Genomic DNA, 20,584 nt, shown 5'->3' with positions numbered 1-20,584 from the left:
ACCTATGGACTCATAGTCAAGATACTTCATCTCATGTTCTCAATATTTCTTGCTTATTACTATTAGTAGCAGTATTTCTTTCTGTATTTGCACATTTTGCTGCCTCTTACACACTGTCTCTTAGTGTAGTCTTTCATTGATTTTATTATAGTTAATGGATTTATTGAGTATGCCCACAAGAAAGTCAATCTCAGGGTTGTATATGGTGACCTATATGTACTTCGACAATAAAATGTACTTTGAATGTTGGAGTTTATCTAAGCATTTCAATGAAGTACATGTAATACATGCATGAACCAAGATCCAACAGATTCAAAATAACGTAAAGATATGCTCCATAGTCAGGCCTCATGGTTTGTATTGCAAACAATAGCAACAATTTACTCAGTGAGTTCATTACTTGTGCTAATATTATTTTGTGACTGTATGTGATGGATTGTAATTATATACTGTGTGGGACTACATGTACTGTGTTTTGCATCTAGGCCCCAAAGGAACGATGTTTCATTTAGCTGCATGCATGTGTATGGTTGAATGACAATGAACTTGGACTTGAAGAGCAAATCAAGATTAACAAGGGGTGACTTAACCCCAAATTTAAATGTGGGAGACAAACTCCCAACTATAATCTATTAGCAGAAAGTAAAGCAATGTTATAATTGCCCAGATAAACCTTTTCTATATCATCAACAAGGATACAAAACTCATACAATTTATTACTGGCCTAAAATAACTGTAAGTTCTTGGATTTAGAAATTAAAATTAATGAAATCATTAGTTTTGTTTACACGTTATAAATTTTAATGACCCTTCCAATCAATTCTCCTGTGTCTGAATCACAGCTCACCTTGAAGTCACTTATGGTTAGAGCAAATTCAGGAAGCCACGGCACTTGGCAAAAGAAAAAATAACTCGATTTCATCAGCTGGGAGGGATGTCGCACCAGATAATCTGAAAAACAATGTATCAATAGAATGCATTCAAATTTGGGGAGTTTCTTTAGGATGCTTTAACAATGAATATTTTAATGCAACGTACACTCAGTATTATTAGGTACACCTGTACTCCTGCTTGTTAATGCAAATATCTAATCAGTCAATCATGTGGCAGCAACTCAATGCATAAAAGCATGCAGACATGGTCAAGAGGTTCAGTTGTTCAGGCCAAACATCAGAATGGGGAAGAAATGTGATCTAAGTGATATTGACCGTGGAATGATTGTTGATGCCTGACAGGGTGGTTTGAGCATCTTTAACTGCTGATCTCCTGGGATTTTCACGCACAGTGTCTAGATTTTACAGGGAAATGATGTGAAAATTAAAAAGCACCCAGTGAACTGCAGCTCTGTGGGCAAAAATGCCTCGTTAATGACAGAGGTCGGAGGAGAATGGCCAGACTGGTTCAAGCTTCCAGGAAGGTGACAGTAACTCAAATAACCATGCAGTGGTGTGCAGAGAAGCATCCTTCAGTGCACAGCATGTTGAACCTTAAAGTGGATGGGCTACAGCAACAGAAGACAACACTGGGTTCTACTCCTGTATCTAATAAAATGGCCACCGAGTGAATAGCAACAGTGGTGACCGAAATAGATGAACTGCAGGCGGTGGTTGAAAATATCTATCTGGAGCAAATGTTTTGCTGATTAAAAAAAAAAATTCTATCAATACAACCTCTACTAAGAAAGGAGGAGGTAGCAATTTTAATACAGACCTGGAAGTTACATTGTGTTAATGTAATGACCCTTGTTTCTGACCCCAAAGAAAATTGCTCCCATGGATCCAGCTACCTAGCTTCTTACCTGTCAGTTATTTAGTGAAATCTATTACAGCAGGTTCAGAATTTTCTATCGACTTGAGCCAGTGCATAAATCCCGAAGTTGTGTTCAACTTCCTGTTACATTGAACGAAAACAGCTTCACGATGATAAGGATAAGAGCTAATCAGTGATTTAGTAATTATCTTTACTTTGTAAAAATCCAGTGATTAATTGTTCATTGTGTGATCGTCTGTGTGAGAAGGCTTCAATACTAACAAATTACTGGGCACCTTTGAAAGCTTCTGAACATCACGTGACGTACCAGTATCGGTTCGTTATTGTCACACGTACTGAGACACAATGAAAGCTTGCCTTGCATACTGTCCATACAGATCAGATCATTACACAGCGCACAGCTAGAGTAACATAAAACGATATCAATAAAGAGCAAACGCTACCAAAAAAAATGCATGTAAGATCATAATGAGGTAGATTGTGAGGCCAGAAGTCCATTTTATTATACAAGAGATTCGTGCAAAAATCACATAGCAGGGGGATTAAAGCTGTCCTTGAGCCTGGTGGTATGCACTTTCAGGCTTTGCATTGGGAGTCTGTAAATATTCCTAACTTGTGTAAAAAAAAATCCTCCTGGTGTGTTACACAGAATATTTGAATCTGGAGCCTCATTTAAGCCAGACTAGGTATAGGTCCTAGTGACCTTTATGAACGAATATTATGCGTCAGTTTGACCTCAGGCAGCCTGTCATGATAAGATTTGAAGTCCAACAGCAACTTCCATTTCATGGCACCTCTGATGTACAAAGTCCTCCAAGATGTTTTGCAAAAGCACCTTCAGACAAAACCTGATACCAAATCACACTTGGAGAATCCCGTTCAAATTTGGCTACCATCTGCAGTTAGTTAACGTTGCTAACCTGATCTTGTCCTCCAGACACTTTGGCACTTTGCAGACTAGGATCAGGCAAGGCTGTGTCATTACAGTAATCCTCCCCTCAATTGTGCTCATCAGAACGTTGTACCTCACCATCAATAAACTTCTGGCTGAAACTGAGCTAAAGTACACTAATACACTTATTGGATAGTCAGGACCAAAGGTTTAACTCAATGACAAATTAAATTTAAACACAGACAGTAAAAGAAAAAATACAGGAAGTGAAAGAAGGGAAGATCAAAAGTGAGTGGAGAGAAAAGATAAAAAGCAATTAAAAATGCAATTAATCTCAGTGTATAAATAAGTTATGATGTAAATGCAGAAGTGTATCTTCAAGCTTTCAATCATTCCCTTTCTAGGCTTCCATAAACCAGAAATATTAGAATCATTCTGTCACAGAAAATGGCCCTTTGACCTACCCAACTGCACCGACTAACAAGCAACCAATTACACGAATCATAATTTCCCCCCGTCAGCTCCCCCAAGATTCCAGCACTCACCTGCACGCTTGCTCTTCTTCTACCCAAGGTTCCAATGCATGAGACTCTGGCCTGGACTTACAGTACATCAGCTTGGCACTCAATGCAATTTGTATATGAAGCTTACAACCTGAATGCATGTAAAGTGTTTCTTCATATTATAGAACATAGAAATCTACAACACATTACAGGCCCTTCGGCCCACAATGTTGTACTGACCATGTAACCTACTCTAGAAACTGCCTAGAATTACCCTAGCGCATAGCCCTCTATTTTTCTAAGCTCCATGTACCTTTCTAAGAGGCTCTTAAAAGACCCTATTGTATCTGCTTCCACCACCGCCGCCGGCAGTGTATTCCACACACCCACCACTCCCTCTGTGAAAAACTTACCCCTGACAGCCCCTTGGTACTTATTTCTAAGCACCTTAAAACTGTACCCCGTCATGTTAGCCATTTCAGCCCTGGGAAAAAGCCTCTGGCTATCCACGATCAATGCCCTCATCATCTTATACACCTCTGTCAGGTCACCTCTCATCTTCCGTCACTCCAAGGAAAAAAGGCCAAGTACACTCAACCTATTCTCATAAGGCATGCTCTCCAGTCCAGGCAACATCCTTGTAAATCTCCTCTGCACTCTCTCTGTAGTATCTACATCCTTCCTGTAGTGAGGTGACCACAACTCCAAGTGGGGTCTGACTAAGGTCTTATATAGTTGCAACATTACCTCCTAGCTCTTGAACTCAGTGCCACAGTTGATGAATGCCAACACACCATACTACTTCTTAACAACACTGCCAACCTCCTAAGGACACAGACCCTGAGATCTCTCCACACTACCAAGAGTCTTACCATTAATATTATATTATATTCTGTCTTCAGAGTATTTTCTTCTAGAGATTGCTTAAACATAGTCATGACGTGTCCACATTAAATTTCAAGTGGTCTGAAAGTAGGAATAAGAAAATGCCATGCAGCCAATCTGTGCTACATGGCATATGAGTTTGTGCTTCAGACTAGATCCGACCTCTCCTTCAACTCCCTGCCTCCTTCCTTTGCACCGCACATCAAACTCTCTATGCCAGGAGGTCCCAACCTAGGGTCTCCGGACCACTTGGTTAATGGGAGGGGTCCATGGCATAAAAAGGTTGGGAACCTCTGATCTATACTAACGTCTGATCAGTGCTGCATTTAGAATAGTACTAATTTCATGTGACCAATTCTTGAACTTCCTTCATGATTTAAAACTCATCTTTCATATGTGGCTGTCAGTTAGTAAACTAATTATTCTTTCTGAAGGACCTTTAATGGATGCTATATAGCAGAAGTTTAAGGAGAGATCCCTGGAGAGTCCACTGATTAAAGGTATTCCATACAGAAAAATCAACAATGTCAATTATAATTTCCCTTTGTCATTGGACGAAGCAACAATCAAACTTAATAAGGTTTGACTTAGAAGTAGAAGTAATGAATTCATAGTTAATTTCTTACCTAATCTAATAATAAAAAACTATTTCAGAAATTAATCTCCTCCATGCATTGATTAATGAAATGGTGTTACATTTTTATCTGTGTTGTTTTAACACAACAGTTAATCTACTTAAAATAAACAGGCATTTTAACACAGTGTTGCAGGAAATCACTGTGGGCTGGCGAGAGGAAATCAAAGCCCCAACATTTTTTGCTTCGCATTCCTTTCATTACAGGGTAGGAAATATACACCTCCTGAGAATTTTCATTAAAAAAAACATTTAATATGATGTGCAGTTTAGTTCTGTACCTACGGGAGTTGGTAATCAGAAATCTCAGATTTAAGATAATTGACAAAAGAACTGCAGGGGAAATGAGGAGAAAGTTCTAAATGTAAAAAGGTTGAGTTAAGAGGGGGGAGGAATTAAATTGTTTTTATTAAAAGGAGCATTTAATTGGATGTGTCAATTAGTTCCCATCACACGGCACAAAGTGGAGCAAAGTAAATATGCTTCTCTAAGGCTGGCTTCATTTGATCTTTCTTGCCATGAATGCCTTACAATGACTCTTAGATTGATAGATTCATCTGGTTAATTTCAGAAATAAGTAGGTAAAAGGAACACTGTTTGACCTTAACAAAAATATCTTCCAACTTCCTCTGGGTATATGTATATATTGGAAGTGTGTTGCCATGATATAATCATATTTGACCTTGAGTATTAAAAATAGATGTGAAATAATCTGTTTTTGACACCAGGACTAATTTTCAATGGATAGGAAGGTCAACCCATATTTAGCAGAAAGAGAGCAAGACTTTATTCTATTTCTGTGACAAACTGCAACTTGCCTGATGTAGGAGCCCGGTGTATAATGTCCACTCATTTCCTTTACAAGTGAGCCATGGAGGATATACTAATGCAAATATTTCTCGTTGCCAACTAAAGTAGCGGCTTTTAACGTGGCAAACCTAAATTAACTGTTGGGTTAACGATGCCTCCTCCCTGCTCCCCACCATGCGTGAAGGTTAGGGTTTAACTGGTCAATGTTCTTTAGGTAACCAACACTTATGGACAGGTATCTACATGGATGATAGAAAAATGGAGGGCTATGTAGGAAGGAAAGGTTAGATTGATCTTCATCATTATGTGCCATGTCATATGATGTAGACAGTCATGGTCCCACGACCATGATTCTTCTTGGCAAACCTTTCTACGGAAGTGGCTTGCCATTGCTTTCTTCTGGGCAGTGCCTTTACAAGACAGGTGACCCCAGCCATTATCAATACTCTTCAGAGATTGTCTGTCTGGCATCAGTGGTCGCATAAACAGGACTTGTGATATATAACTGCTCGTATGACCATCCACCACCTGCTCCTGTGGCTCCACATTACCCCGATCGGGGGGCTAAGCAGGTGCTACACCCGGCCCAAGGTTGACCTGCAGGCTAGTGGAGGGAATGAACGCCTTACACCTCCTTTGGTAGAGATGCATCTCCACCCTGCCACCTGAGACTGATATCACAATAAGTTATAAGTTCGGCATAATGTTGGTAACTATTGGGTGCCAGGTGTATAGCTGCAAGTTCTAAATAACTACATTGATTTTCCATACTCATCAACTCTATTTTAGGTGCAGATCTCCTGCTATTTTTTCTAAATGTGCACTTTGCTCCTTTGAATCTATTCTATGGTGCAGGGTCAAAGAGCGGAGAAACAGATCCTGCAGCTCAACTCACCAAAAGCCCTCGAAACCCCTTCCATCCAGGTACGTACATGTTGCTGATTTGCTCACCACGATTATTACTTCTGGCAGCTCATTCCAAATACGCACCACGCTTTGCGTAAAGAAGTGGCTCCTGATGTCTCTTTTAAACCTTTGGCTTTGATTCTTAAACCTTGTTTTCAGCACCTCCTTCTGGGGGAAAAGATTATCTGTTTTTACCTTGTCTATGCCCCTCATGATCTTCTATACCTCAACCTTTTACATTCCAGGGAATAAAGTCCTAGTCTACAAAGCCTCTCCTTGAAAGTCAAGGCCCCAAGTTCAGGCACCATTCTAGTAAATCCTTTCTGCACTCTTTCTATTTTAAAAACACTCTTTCTTATAACAGGGTGACCAATACTGCACACAACACTCCACTCCACTTGTGGCCTCATCAATGACAGATATAACTGCATCATAGCTTCCAAAATGCCACACACAGTGCTCTGGCTGATGAAGGCCAGTGTGCCAAATGCCTTGTTTGGCACACTAGCTACCTTGACTACCTGTGACGCCACTTTCAACAAACTATGCACATGTTCCATCTGTTCTGTAATACTCCCCAGGAACCTACTATGCACTCTACAAGTCCTATCTCATTTTCATCTTCCAAAGTGCAAAACCTTACATTTATATTTGACAATCCTCAGCCCACATGCCAACCTGATCAAGATTCTCCCCCTGCAATTTATCATAATGTTCTACACTATCTACAACATTATCTATTTTAGTATCATCTGCAAACTTAATAACCATTCAATAATGTACTTTCACATTTGAACTATTTACATACATAACAAACAACAAAGGTCCAAGCATTGACCACTGAAGGTTTAACTTTGAAGCAGAGATCCAGATTTGTTAAGTAAAATCTCAGATCAGTGCTGTGATAGAACACAGAACATGGAAAAGTGCAGCACAGGAACAGGCCCTTTCATGTATTATGTCTGTGTCCTTGAAGAATCCTTGAAAGTGAATCCATAGGTTGTGGGAACAGTTTAGTGTTGGGGTGAGTGAAGATATCCCCTCTGGGTTCAGGAGCCTGATGGCTGAGGGGTAATAACTGTTCCTGAACATGGTGGTGTGAGTCCTGAGGCTCTTGTACCTTCGTCCTGATGGCAGCAGTGAAAAGAGAGCATGACCTGGGTGGTGGAGTTCTTGATGATCGATGCTGCTTTCCTGCAACAATGCTCCTTGTAGGTGTGTTCAACAGTGGGGAGGACTTTACTCGTGATAGACTGGACTGCATCCACTGCTTTTTGTAGGTATTCCCATTCAAGACCTTTGGTGTTTCCAGACCAGGCTGTGACGCAACCAGTCAGTGTACTTTCCACCGCACATCTATAGAAATACCTCCTCCAGTTGTTGGCATTTTCACCCTGGGAAAAAGACTTGACTCTTTACTCTATTTAAGCTCATAATTTTATAATCCTCTATCAGGAATAAAGGTATCAGGAATGTAGAATTCTATTCTGAATTATATTTCATATCACTTATTGCAGTAGTTTTTGCATTAGGTATAATTTAGTTACTCAGATTTAGCTATGAAATGTCATACAGGATACACGAATGAACCAAATGAATTTAAGGAAACAACCTTAAAAATAGAAATTAATTAACACCAATCAAATGAAAGCACCACAAGGAGGATGAGAAAGAGAGATGATTCATTTTCAGAAAGTCTGATTCCTAGGGCTGAAATGGTGATAACTAGAATCAAGGCATCTCCTCTATTAAAAAATAATCTCCATGATGGCAGGGCTTTATGACATGCAAATGGAACACACGTTGAGCTGATCACCCAAATGGAAAACAGGACATGCTTTCAAAGCTCTGATGGAAGATATGTCAATGCTTCTTCCCCCATTCCCAATGAAGAACCCTCCAGAGGACAATGTTTAGACCATAAGACTTTGGAACAGAATTGAGCCATTTTGCCCATTGTGTCTGCTCTGACATTCCACCATGGCTGATTTAATATCCCTCTCAACACCATCCTCCTGCCTCCTTCCCATAACCTTTGACACCCTTACTAATCAAGAACCTATCAACCTCTGCTGTAAATATACCCAACGGCTTGGCCTCCACAGCCATCTTTGATAATGGATTCCACAGAGTCATCATCTTCTGGTGAAAAAAATTCCTTTTCATCTGTTCTCTTTAGATTTCTTGCCTAATCAAATTACTGAATAAACAGATTAAACGAATGTTTAATATCGCTGGGTCTGTACTTGAAGGAGTTCAGAGGATGAGGTGGTATTTCATTGAAACCTACCAAAAGGCCTGGATAGAGTGGATCTAGACAGGATGTTTCCATTAGCAAGAGATTCTGAGGGCACACCCACAGAATAAACAGACGTCACTTTAAAACTGAGATGAGGTGAGGAATTTCTTCAGCTAGGAGACATCTTATACCATTGGGGATAACTTCAAAAGCTGATGCTGCAAAAAGACGGCATCCATCATTAAGGACACCCACAAGCCTGGACACATCCTCTTCTCATTAATACCATCAAAGAGGAAGCACAGGAGCCTGAAGACACACACTCAACATTTTAGGAACAGCTTCTTCCCCTCTGCCATCAGATTTCTAAACATAAAATGAACCCATGAACACTACCTCACTGCTTTTTCACTACTTATTTATTTTTTAATAGTTTTTATTACAATATATGGTATATTTTATATATATTTATACTTTATAAATATATTGTACTACTACTGCAAAAGTACAAATTTCACAAGTGTCAGTGTTAATAAACCTGATTCTGATACCTTTTATATCAAAAAATTGCTTAGCCTCATGCTCTTTTTTCAAAGACCATAAGACATACAGGAATAATAAGGCCATTCAGCCCATCAAGCCTGCTCCACCATTCTATCACATCTGATTTATTATCCACCTTAATCCCAATCTCTTGCCTCCTCCGTGCATTCTTTGACTCCCTTACTAATCACAGACCTATTAACCTCCACTTCAAATATACCCAATGACTTGGCCTCCACAGTTGTCCGTGGCAATAAATTCCACAGACTCACCACCCTCTGGCTGAAGAAATTCCTCCTCATCTCCATTCTAAATGGACGTTCCTCTATTCTGAGGCTGTGCCCTTTAGTCCTAGATTCCCCCACTATAGCAAACATACTCTCCACATCCTCTCTAGTCAGTGAGATTCCCCTTCATTCTTCTAAAATCCAGTGGGTACAGGTGCAGAGCCATCAAACACTCCTCATACATTAACCCATTCATTTCCAAGATCATTCTCCTGAATCTTCTCTGGACCATCTCCAATGCCAGCATATCCTTTCTTAGATAAGGGGCCCAAAACTGCTCACCGTATTCTGAGTGTGATCTGACCAATACCTTTCAATCATTTCAAAAATCCAGTGGAGGGACACAGCAACCACCTCCCACAGAGGTCAGCCATAGAGAAAGGACGTTAACCCCTTTGCACTGTTAAGCTTGGCTTTCACTGGATAAATCCATTAACCCTTCAAGGGCGTCAGTCCATCGACCATTTATCATTAGATTTGAAATGGAACTCACCACAAAGAACTGCAGGGTGTGGGCAGTTCAGAATAACAACCTTGTTCAGCATCTCTGGGTAATAGATGGCAAAACACCAGGCAAGCAGTCCACCCCAGCCGTGGCCAACCAGGACACACTTCTTGTAGCCTGCACAAAAGGTTAAAAAGCAACGGCTTAGTCTGTGCGTGAGAGAAAAGGAGTGTAAGAAATGTTGATTAAAACCAGAAGCGTGACAGTGCTTAATTATCGGCTCTGTAATATTGCATCCTTTCTACAGATGTTCCCGAGATCGGGTTACATTTGGCTGCAGGCTTTGTTCTTACTAATTCTGTCGGTCTCTGCAGTTGTTGTTGTGAAAGTGTCTCCATGTCCACATCCTGAAAGCCAAGTAAAACCAGATCATGAGTTGCTACAATCAGCTGGTTCCCACGGCCGATATGTTGACTGGCTTCTCAAAGGCTTGAGAATCTGAACCTTATTTTTCTGGGATTCTGTGGGATGAACACATTTAGAAATATATATCCTCAGATCGTTGGGTTTCAGCAGGGAGAAGCCACAAACATCCATTAATAATTGTACACATTTCACTGCCCAGATTTTTGGGTTAGTGGTGAACAAGCACCTAACAGCCACTCATCAGCTAAACACTTAAGCACAGTGAATTCTATGGGACCTTGAACACGAAATTGAGGGGTAACTTTTATTTAAGGAGAACTTATTCACTCAGAGGGTGGTGCAAGTGTGGAATGAGCTGCCAACAGAAGAGGTGGATGGGGGTTCAGTTGCCAAGTACATAGACGGGAGGGCTATGGAAGGCCATGTATCAGGTGTGGGTTGATGGGGCCAGGCAGAATAACCGAGAGGCCGAAGGACCTGCTGTAGTGATCTATAATTCAGTAACCAATCTTTAAAGAGCTATTTCATCCTGATATTTTCTGCAGGATTTATGGGACAGTGCGAACAGCCCAGGAATCTTTGGTACTAGTCTCACTGTAAGAAATATCCTCTCTGCAACCACTCCATCTGGGTCTTTCAACATTTCATAGGTTTCAATGAGATTCCCCCCCCTTCATCCTTCTAAACTCCAGCGAGTACTGACCCAGGGTCATCAAATAGTCCTCATATATTAACCCTTTCATTCCCAATCAATCTCCTCTAAACCCTCTCCACTGTCAGCACAATTTTCTTAGATAAGGGGCTTAAAACTGCTCACAATATTCCAAGTCAGGCATCATTAGTACCTTATAAAGCCTCAGCATTACATTTGTGCTTTTAAATTCTAGTCCTCTTGAAATGAGTGCTAACATTGCATTTGTTTTCCTCACCCCTGACTCAACATACAAGTTAGAGAATCTTGCACAAGGACGCCTGTTCTTTTACACGGTAGATTTTTGTATTTTTGCCCATTTAGAAAATAGTCTATGCTTTTGTTCCTTCTACCAAAGTGCATGGTCATACACTTCCCGACACTGAATTCCATCTGCCACTTCTTTGCCCATTCTCCTAATCTCTCTGTCCTTTTGTAACCTCTCTGCTTTCTCAACACTTCCTGCCCTTCTACCTGTCCACTCGGGATCAATAAAGTACTTATGATTATTATGGTCCACTAACTTGGCAACAAAGCTATCATTTCTGTCATTCAAATCATTGACATATAACATACAAAGAAGTGGTTAACACTAACCCCTGCAAAACACTACTGGTTGCCAGCATCCCACCAGAAAAGGCTCCCTTTATTCCCACTCTTTGCCTCCTGCCATTCACCCAATCCTCTATCTATACGAGTTTCCTTCCTGTAATACCATGGGCTCTAATCTTGCTAAGTAGCCTCATGTGCAGCACCTTGTCAAAGTCCTTCTTAAAATCCAAGTGCACAACACCCACCAATTCTCCTTGATTATCCAGTGATTATGTTGCTTATTATTTCCTCAAAGAATTCCAACAGATTTGGCAGGCAAGATTTTCGCTTAGGGAAACAATGCTGACTTTGGCCTATTTGATCACCTGCCTCCAGGTACCCTGAGAGCTCATCCTTAACAGTCATCTCCAACATCTTCCCAACCACTGAGGCCAAACTAACTGGCCTATCACTTCCTTTCTTCTGCCTTCTTGGAGTGACATTTGCAATTTTCCAGTCCTCCGGAACCATGTCAGAATCTAGTGATTCTTGAAAGATCATTACCAATGCCTCCACAATCTCCCCAGCCACCAGAAAACAAATAATATCACAGATGAAAATCCTGATGAGGGGTCTTACCCTGAAATATTGTCTCTCCATAGATGCTGCCTGATTGGCAGAGTTCCTCCAGAATTTGTGTTATATCACAGATGGACAACTGATAGATTGAGAAATCTATCTGAAGTTGTACAATTTAATATTGAAACCAGAAAGCTGCAAAGCACCCAGACAGAAGATGAAGTGCTTTTCCTCACCCATGCTGGTACCTTATTGCCACAGGGTACCTGAGTCAGAGGAGGACAGGGATGGAAATGTCAGGCAACAGGAAGCTTAGGATCTACGTTTGGCTTCTTTGATGTATTTTGTGTGTGTGTGTTATATCTGATACACACTGAGAACAAGGTTACCTGACTATTGATTTAACATTGAGATCTAAAAGCTGCAATGTGCCCAGACTTTTCAAAAGCAGCAGTAATCTTGCCCCACACCAATAAATGTGATTAAGAAGTTCAAAATGTTCAAACTGAATTAAATTGCAGCTTTATAAATGTATCATTGAACATTTAGTCTGCATATTGTAGATTCAGAATTACATGCAAGAATATGCATATAAGGGCCTTTCTCAAATTTAGTTTTATTAACAACTGCTTAATGGGGATTTTGGTACCAATGGTAATTGTGCCAACCAACAGATACATTGTATTTTCTTCAGGAATTTAATTAGGTTAAAGCAGAGGAATTTACTACAACAATTAAAGCAATTATTACCTCACTGAAGGATTAGGAAATTGACATACGAGGCACAGAAAGTAATGTACATGAACCTTGTATTCTTTGGAATAGTCACCCAAGGAAAATACCGAAGTTGTGAATTTTTCCACCTGATTGAAATTTTAAAATTGAAATATAATATTATATTAAAATAATATGCTGGACAGTTTCCCAATTTAGTAGAGTCATACAGCACTGAAATAGTGGTCCATGACAACTAAGATGCCCCATCCAAGCTCAACCCATTGTCAGAGTTTGACCCATATCCCCCTAAACCTTTCCAGTCCATGGATCTGTTTTTCAAAAACTTGTTTAAAAACTCTTCTTCTGGCAGCTTATTCCATGTACATAGCACCCTTTATGTAAAAAAAAAGTTACCCCTCAAGTTCTAATTAATTCTTTACCCTCTCACCTTAAACCTATGCTCTCTAGTTATTGATTCACCAACACTGGGAAAAAGTCTGAATGTGTTCATCCACTCTATACCTTTGATGATTTTATATACTGCATTTCCATCAGATCACCTCTTGGTCTTCTTTACTCTGTGGAACAAAGCACTCACCTGTCCAACCTTTTCCTGTAAGACAGCTCTTCAAGTCCTGACAACATCCTTGTAAATCTTTTCTATGTGCTTTGTAGTCCTATAGCATCTTTTCTACAGTTGGGCGACCAAAACTGAACACAATACTCCTCATGTGACCTCACCATTGTCTTGTAAAACTACCCCTTGAACTTCCAATGTTTATACTCAATGCCCTAACTTATGAAGGCCAGTATAACAAAAATCTTCTTCACCACACTATCTACCTGTGACACCAGGTAGTGTTTAGATTGAACGCTTCAGCAAAACTTTTCCTTAATCAGTTCTCCCAGTCTGCAAAGGACATTTTTTGACTTCCATGGTCTATATCAGGCATATTCCCCATATGATGCTGATGGAAGCGGTGTTCTAACACGTTGTAATTGTGGGAGCGCAGTTTCCTCATTACTGCCATTGAACTAGAATTGCATAAAACTACTTGATTGGGGTTAATTAAATTAATGAACTTTGAAAAATTAGTCCCTTTTAGAGAATACAGAACAATATAATTCTAATTGCTTGGAAGAAGCTCTTTGCCTGAAGCACGATTAGAAGTTTGCTCTTCAGTCTAACATAATTGTGAACATTTATCTACTTAAAGCAGAAAATGAAACTTTGCCTGCCCCCAGTTAATTCTAACTGTGAAACAATGTGAAGGTTCATAGATCCGCAGTTCTTCAGACTTCAATAAACTTTAAAAAAATCATCATTACAAATCAATGCCAAACTGTAAAGTGGTAACCATTGGCACTGTGTCTGCATTTTGCTGAAAGAGCGAGGGGGGAGAGGGAGAGAGAGAGGGGAAAAGGGGGAGAGGGGAAGAGAGAGAGATAGATAGAGAGAAAGAGAGAAGAAAGAAGAGGATAGAATTTAGCAGAAAGAAGGAAATGAGGGGAGAAAATGCTAAACCTTCTGGCGATTCAGCACAGGATTGTACGCCCCAGGGAAAGCAGATCAGACAGCCTGTTGAAGAACTCACCCAGGGAATCCACAATCTCCTTAATGTCGGTGATTAAACAATCCAGTTGGTAATTTTCACGACCGATGGGTGCATCGGATTCCCCGTATCCCCGTAAGTCAACTGCGATAACTCGGAATTCGCACTTAAACTCTTGAAGCTGATAGCGCCAGGAGAACCTGCATTGAAGAGTAGCGTTGTTATAGGGTTACTTGAATTGAGGCATGCTGATACATTTTCAGACCTTTAATCCACCTAGAATTTTAAACATATGACAATTTTCTTTTCCTGTACAAACCCTAGACTTTCTCATGTACTCGAGAGGAAACAGCTATATTTTTAAATAAGTAATCTGTATTTTGGAGGTCCACTAATGCAGCCTGGTGTTCAAAAGTAGCTGAATTCTAACCCCCTGACAGGTCCAGAGATTCTGTTCCACCTTGTTATGCGTCCAGTATTTGTTTTGCCATTTCCTTCTCTTATGGCATCTGAACAATTTGAAACCTGTAGGGGTAAACTCACGAGGACATGAACACAAAGTATTCTGCAGATGCTGGAAACCCAGAGCAGCACCCACATTCAGGTCCTGATGAAGGGTCTCGGCCCAAAGCATTGACTCCTTATTCCCCTCCGTAGATGCTGTGTAATCTGCTAAGTTTCTTCAGCATTTTGTGTTCATGAGGAATCCTTTAGAATGATACAATCATCAAGATGATTGTGGTTTGTGAACAGTCATTTAATTTAAAAACTTACTGATTGATTGGTTTCCTGTCATATCCAATTGATATGTCCAGTTGTTCTGTTGGGCAACCCTAAGAAACTTAGTGCGGGAGAGTTTTTCAATTGGCAAGCCATTGCACTGGGCAGTTCTACTCTCTCTACCTCGGAAGTCTGGGCCCAGTGGTGTGACTAGTCGTTACAACTGTGGTCTTCCTTGGTTGCAGTGAATAACCATCACTTCTTCTGTGCCTTGTCTTGCCCTTCACCTCCACGAAATGTTGCAGAGCCACCTTCCTGGCCATTGGATCTCACCTGCACAGTACACCAGAGATGATTTTGCGTGCTAGAACAGGTATTCCCCCTATCTCACTGAGGTATGAGGTCCGCCAGCTACCTTCACTTGGTGTAGCCCGCCTTTCAAAGTGATATTACCAACATTTTGTTGGATGTAAAATCATTCAAAATTAACTTCAGTTTCAAATTTACTGAATTATTGAGTAATTAAAATTACTCCCTCCTCCCCGCCGCTTCAAATCAATTGAAACACTGGGTATGGCTGCTGTTTAACTTAAGATCCACTCTCATTAGTAACTGTGGTGCACTACTATGATCAATCCCACAGTTCCAAGAAATGACTTTAACATCTGAGGTCCATCCATTGCAAACTTTTCCCTATGATGTTTGTAAAGAAAAATGTGTAACCTAGAAACAAGGTTGAGTCATGGGCATTGGTTGGATTAGTCATGGCATTTGAAAACTCAACCAGGGTTGGGCAAGGGGAGGTCAGACTAACCAATAAAGGATCAGAAGATTGAGACACTGGACTGTTGAGGTCCTTGTGTATCAGAGGATTATGGTTTCAAGGCATCGGAAGTTAGAAACCATCTGAGGGTCAGGACCACCTAATGATTGTGATGAGACTGTGGGACTGGATTGACCAGAGCCCAATGACTCAAAGAGAAATTATTTTAACTAGAGACACCACATTAACTTTAGATGTGGCCTAAATAAAAGAGGATAAAAAGGCTCGATTTTCACAAGGGATTTAAATTTTGGATTATAGGATAGAACCTGACTGAAAATCAAAGAAAAAACTTCAGATGCTGGAAAGGCGAAATAAATTCAGAAAAAGCTGGAAACACTCAGGCAGACAGCATCTGTGGAAAGTGAAACAAAGCTAACATTTAAAGTTGAAGCAAGCCCCTCAAAGGGTCTTTGACCTGAAATGTTAACTTGGTTCCTTTTCCCATGCACACACTGCCTGGCCTGCTGAGCATTTCCAGCATTTTCTAATGTCATAAACTCAATCTGACTGGTTGGGTCAAATACTTTATTTCAGTGTTTCAATTTACATATAAATTATGTGTAATTTTCCATATTCAATAGCTTATTTTGGATTGGAAAGTTTAATTGATTGCAGGATATACAAACATTTTTGTTAGGTAATTCTAATTCAAAAATTGCTAACGATTGTCACAAGTGGTATTCTGGAAAGCTCAACTCTATTCGAGTGAATATAATCAGCAACATAATAAATTGAACCGGAATTCTAATGTGCACAGTCTTGGGAACCAGGAATGTTTAATTTTATTTCAAGTTATTTAGAGATACAGAATGGTAACAGGCCCTTTTGGCCCAATGTGAGAGGAAACTGGAACTACCGGAGCAAATGTACATGGTCACAGGGAGAATGTATAAACTCCTTACAGAGGCATGAATTGATCCTAGGTCCCTGGATCTGTAATAGTGTTACGCTAACTGCTACACCAGCACGTCACCCTGTAATTTATATAAATATTCCTTTAAATGAACTTTAATCTCAAACTTACAAATAATTATAGCTAAGGCATTGACACAGTTGGCCACCCATTTCAATTCTGCTTGTCATTCCCATTCAGACATGTCAGTCCATGGCCTCCTCTACTGCCACGATGAGGCCACACTCAGGTTGGAGGAGCAATACCTTATATTCCGTCTGGGTAGCCTCTAACCTGATGGCGTGAACATTGATTCTTCGAACTTCCAGTAATTGTCCCTTTCCCTTCATCATCTCCCATTCTTGCTTCCCTCTCACGCCTTTACTTCTTACCTGCCCGTCACCTCCCTCTGGTGCTCCTCCCCCTTCCCTTTCTCCCGTGTTTTTCTGTCCTCTCCTATCAGATTCCCTCTTCTCCAGCCCTTTATCTCTTTCACCAGTCGACTTCCCAGCTCTTTACTTCACCCCCCTCCTCTCCCAGTTTCACCTCTCACCTACCACCTTGTATTTCTTCATCCTTAACCGCGCCTTCTTATTCTGACTTCTCCCCTTCCTTTCCAGTCCTGATAAAGGGTCTCATAAGAACATAATAAATAGGAGCAGGAGTCGGCCATCTGGCCCGTCGAGCCTGTTCCGCCATTCAAGAAGATCATGGCAGATTTGGCCATGGACTACCTGCCTTTTCCCCATAACTCTTAATTCCCCTACTATGCAAAACTCTATCCAACCTTGTCATAAATATATTTACTGAGGTAGCTCCCACTGCTTCATTGGGCAGAGAATTCCACAGATTCACCACTCTCTGGGAAAAGCAGTTCCTCCTTATCTCCATCCTAAATCTACTCCTCCAAATCTTGAGTCCATGTCCCGAAACATCGACTGTTGACTCTTTTCCATAGATGCTGCCTGGCCTGCTGAGTTCTTCCAGCATTTTGTGTGTGTTGCTTTGAAGCAGGCGTAGAGACCACTTAGTTACTGTTATGTTACTGTGAGTAAATTTTAAATTTTTATGCTGAATTTTACACACACATGATACAAGTTAGCTTATTCTTATTGACTATGATTGCGGTACATCTGAGTGCTACAGGATGTCATATATAGGTCACTTGACTTTAAATATAGAATGCCCTTGTATTACAGTATTTTATGTAGGACAACCCTTTGTAAATATATTGCAAAGGTCATTGCATTCTATCCAGATATGAAGGCCATCTTCACGTTAAATATAGATTGACTCACTATCAGAGTCTTGTGTCCCAGGTAGTAGCTTATCAGGGGACAGGCAGAGTAATAAAGACAGCTGCCTTATAAGACTAATTCACCTGTCTAAACTGGCAAGAATAGAGAAATTTTATTTAAACACACAATGAGCGAGAGATTTTCCAATATGTCTGTTCTAAGAATATAACTTCAACAGCTAATGTTGAACTGTGCATGCAAGAGAGAGCAGTCAGCTAATTAAACCGCTTGGAAAATGTCTTCATAGGCAGGGCAAGTGACGGCCACAGTTTTGTCTAACTAAAGCGTTCAGCTGATAAGGAGCAGAGAGACACAGCAATCTTTGTGTTTTCAGAACAATCACTGGCATATGTCCCTCAGCTCGGCAGGATTTCTTGGAGGCCACCCACTTCAATTGAACTTCTAATTCTGATGAGTGAGCCCATGGCCTCTTCTGCTCCGTGATGAAGCCACTCTCAGGTTTGAGGAGCAACACCTCACCTTTCGTCGGGGTTGCCTCCAACCTGATGGCATGAACATCGATTTCCCTAACTTCTGGTAATTTCTCCCCTTCCCTCTTCTCTCTTTTTATCTTTCCCCATTCCAGCTCCCCTATCACTTCTTTTCTTCTCATCACCTGCCCATCTCCTCCCTCTGGTGCCCTTCTTCCTCGTTCCCTTCCTTCCATGGTCTACTCTCCACTCCCATCAGATTCTTTCTTCTTCAGCCTTTACATCTTCCACCTATCCTCATTTCTCACCCCCTCACCTCATTTCACCTATCACCTTTGGGCTTTACTCCTTCCCCTCCTGCACCTTCTTATTTTGGTTTCTTCCACCTTCCTTTCCAGTCTTGATGAAAGATCTTGGTCCAAAATGGCGACTGTTTATTCCCCTTTATGGAGGTTGCCTGACCTGCTAAGTTCCTCCAACATTTTGTGAGTTTTGCTGTGGGCCATATTTATTTTGGGAACAGAGGAAGGTTCCGATAAGACATAAATCCTTCACCTCTAGTCCATTAGATTAAGTTCAGGGCTAAGAGATCTTGGCTATAAACTGCCAGATAGAGTTTTGTTATTTCACTGCTGGTCCAGTGCGGATATTTGCAATAGCAAACTGCAGGCCTTGATAACAATAACCAGGTGTTCCTGAGAACTTAGATTCTTTCCAGCTGCTAAACCTTTTGTTTGGCTCATTTAGTTTTGACCATTGAGCTCAGCAGAAAGTGCAGTTCAATGGACAGCTTGCAATGGGAAAGATGCTGCAACCCATAAAATAGATGTTGCTGGGAATCATCAATAACTGACTAGTATTTATTACTTAGGGATACAACACAGTAACAGACCCTTCCAGCCCAACAAGCCCATGCTGCCCAACTACACTCATGTGTCCAATTAACTTATTAAACCACACGTCTTTGGACTGTGGGAGGAAACTGGAGCACCTGGAGGAAACCCATGCAGTCACAGTGAGGAATGTGCAAACTCCTTACAGACTGCAGTGGAAATGAACTGGTCTAACTGGGTTACACAAACTGCTACGATACCATACTGCCCCTTTTTACCAAACAAATTGGAAAGGCCGATTTCACTACAGTGGTAAAGGATCATTTCCTGAGGGAGTAAAGTAAGCCCCACTCTATTGTTCATTATTATCAATAGCTTTGAAGAATTATACTCCCTTTGTGTTAGGGTTAGTGCTGGGGTTTAAATCAGGGCTCATCGTGGCAGAGAAATCCTTCATATAGCCACAATTCAATATCAGCTTTATTTGTCACATGAGCATCGAAACATACAGTTTCTTGCATTAACAATCAACATACTCAAGGGTGTGCTGGGGTAGCCTGCAAGTGTCACCACATATTCCAGTGCCTACACAGCATGTCCACAAAGTTACACGTGTACAACTTCAATATACATGTGATAAATAAATCTGAATCTGAATCAATTTTGTCTGCATTCACCATGTGCTTTTCCTCCAGCAAGCTTCACTACAGACCTCAGCGAAGTCTGGCCCAGTTCTCAACATAATTGATAAAAATGAGAGACAGTGAAACTGACCCAGGTTCACTGCTCTACATGAAAGGGGTATTGATATCGCTGTACAATGATCACTGCATAATCCATTTCAGGAAATGGTTAGATTCTCAATAAGATCAGAATACTAAACACTATCTAATTTCTTCAATAGTGGATAGAAAGTACCACTGGGTTAAAGGCTACTTCAAGTAAAGGATTTTCAATTTAAATAAAGTATAGGCACAATATTATGATTTGTACAAACATCAAGGATTGCGCCGCAGTTTTATCCTTCAGCAGCTTTTGGGATGGTGGATTATGGGGTTGGATTGGGGTGTAGAATTGCTAATTTTACTTGTACTTTAGCTTTCCTATACTTGCTTGTATTTTTATATAATCTCCTATATACATGTAATTCTTCAGTAATTACGGTACAATTGC

The 20,584-nt window shown here is 40.6% G+C and overlaps 1 protein-coding gene across 2 annotated transcripts in view; it reads right to left on the bottom strand.

The window, feature by feature from the left end:
• Window positions 1–20,584, bottom strand: part of ephx4 (epoxide hydrolase 4) — a 58,226-nt gene that overhangs the window by 19,192 nt on the left and 18,450 nt on the right. For both annotated transcript variants that reach the window (XM_073062666.1, XM_073062667.1), the window contains exons 3-5: window positions 14,454–14,611; window positions 9,963–10,091; window positions 848–951 (exon numbers count right to left, since the gene is read on the bottom strand). In XM_073062666.1, the coding sequence (XP_072918767.1) occupies window positions 848–951; window positions 9,963–10,091; window positions 14,454–14,611 (391 nt within the window). The remainder of the gene's footprint in view (window positions 1–847; window positions 952–9,962; window positions 10,092–14,453; window positions 14,612–20,584) is intronic.

Source organism: Hemitrygon akajei, chromosome 12, assembly GCF_048418815.1.
Source record: "Hemitrygon akajei chromosome 12, sHemAka1.3, whole genome shotgun sequence".
NCBI classification, from domain to species: Eukaryota; Metazoa; Chordata; class Chondrichthyes; order Myliobatiformes; family Dasyatidae; genus Hemitrygon; species Hemitrygon akajei.
Note: the sequence above shows the minus strand (reverse complement) of the source record. Positions and strands in the feature narration are given on the sequence as shown.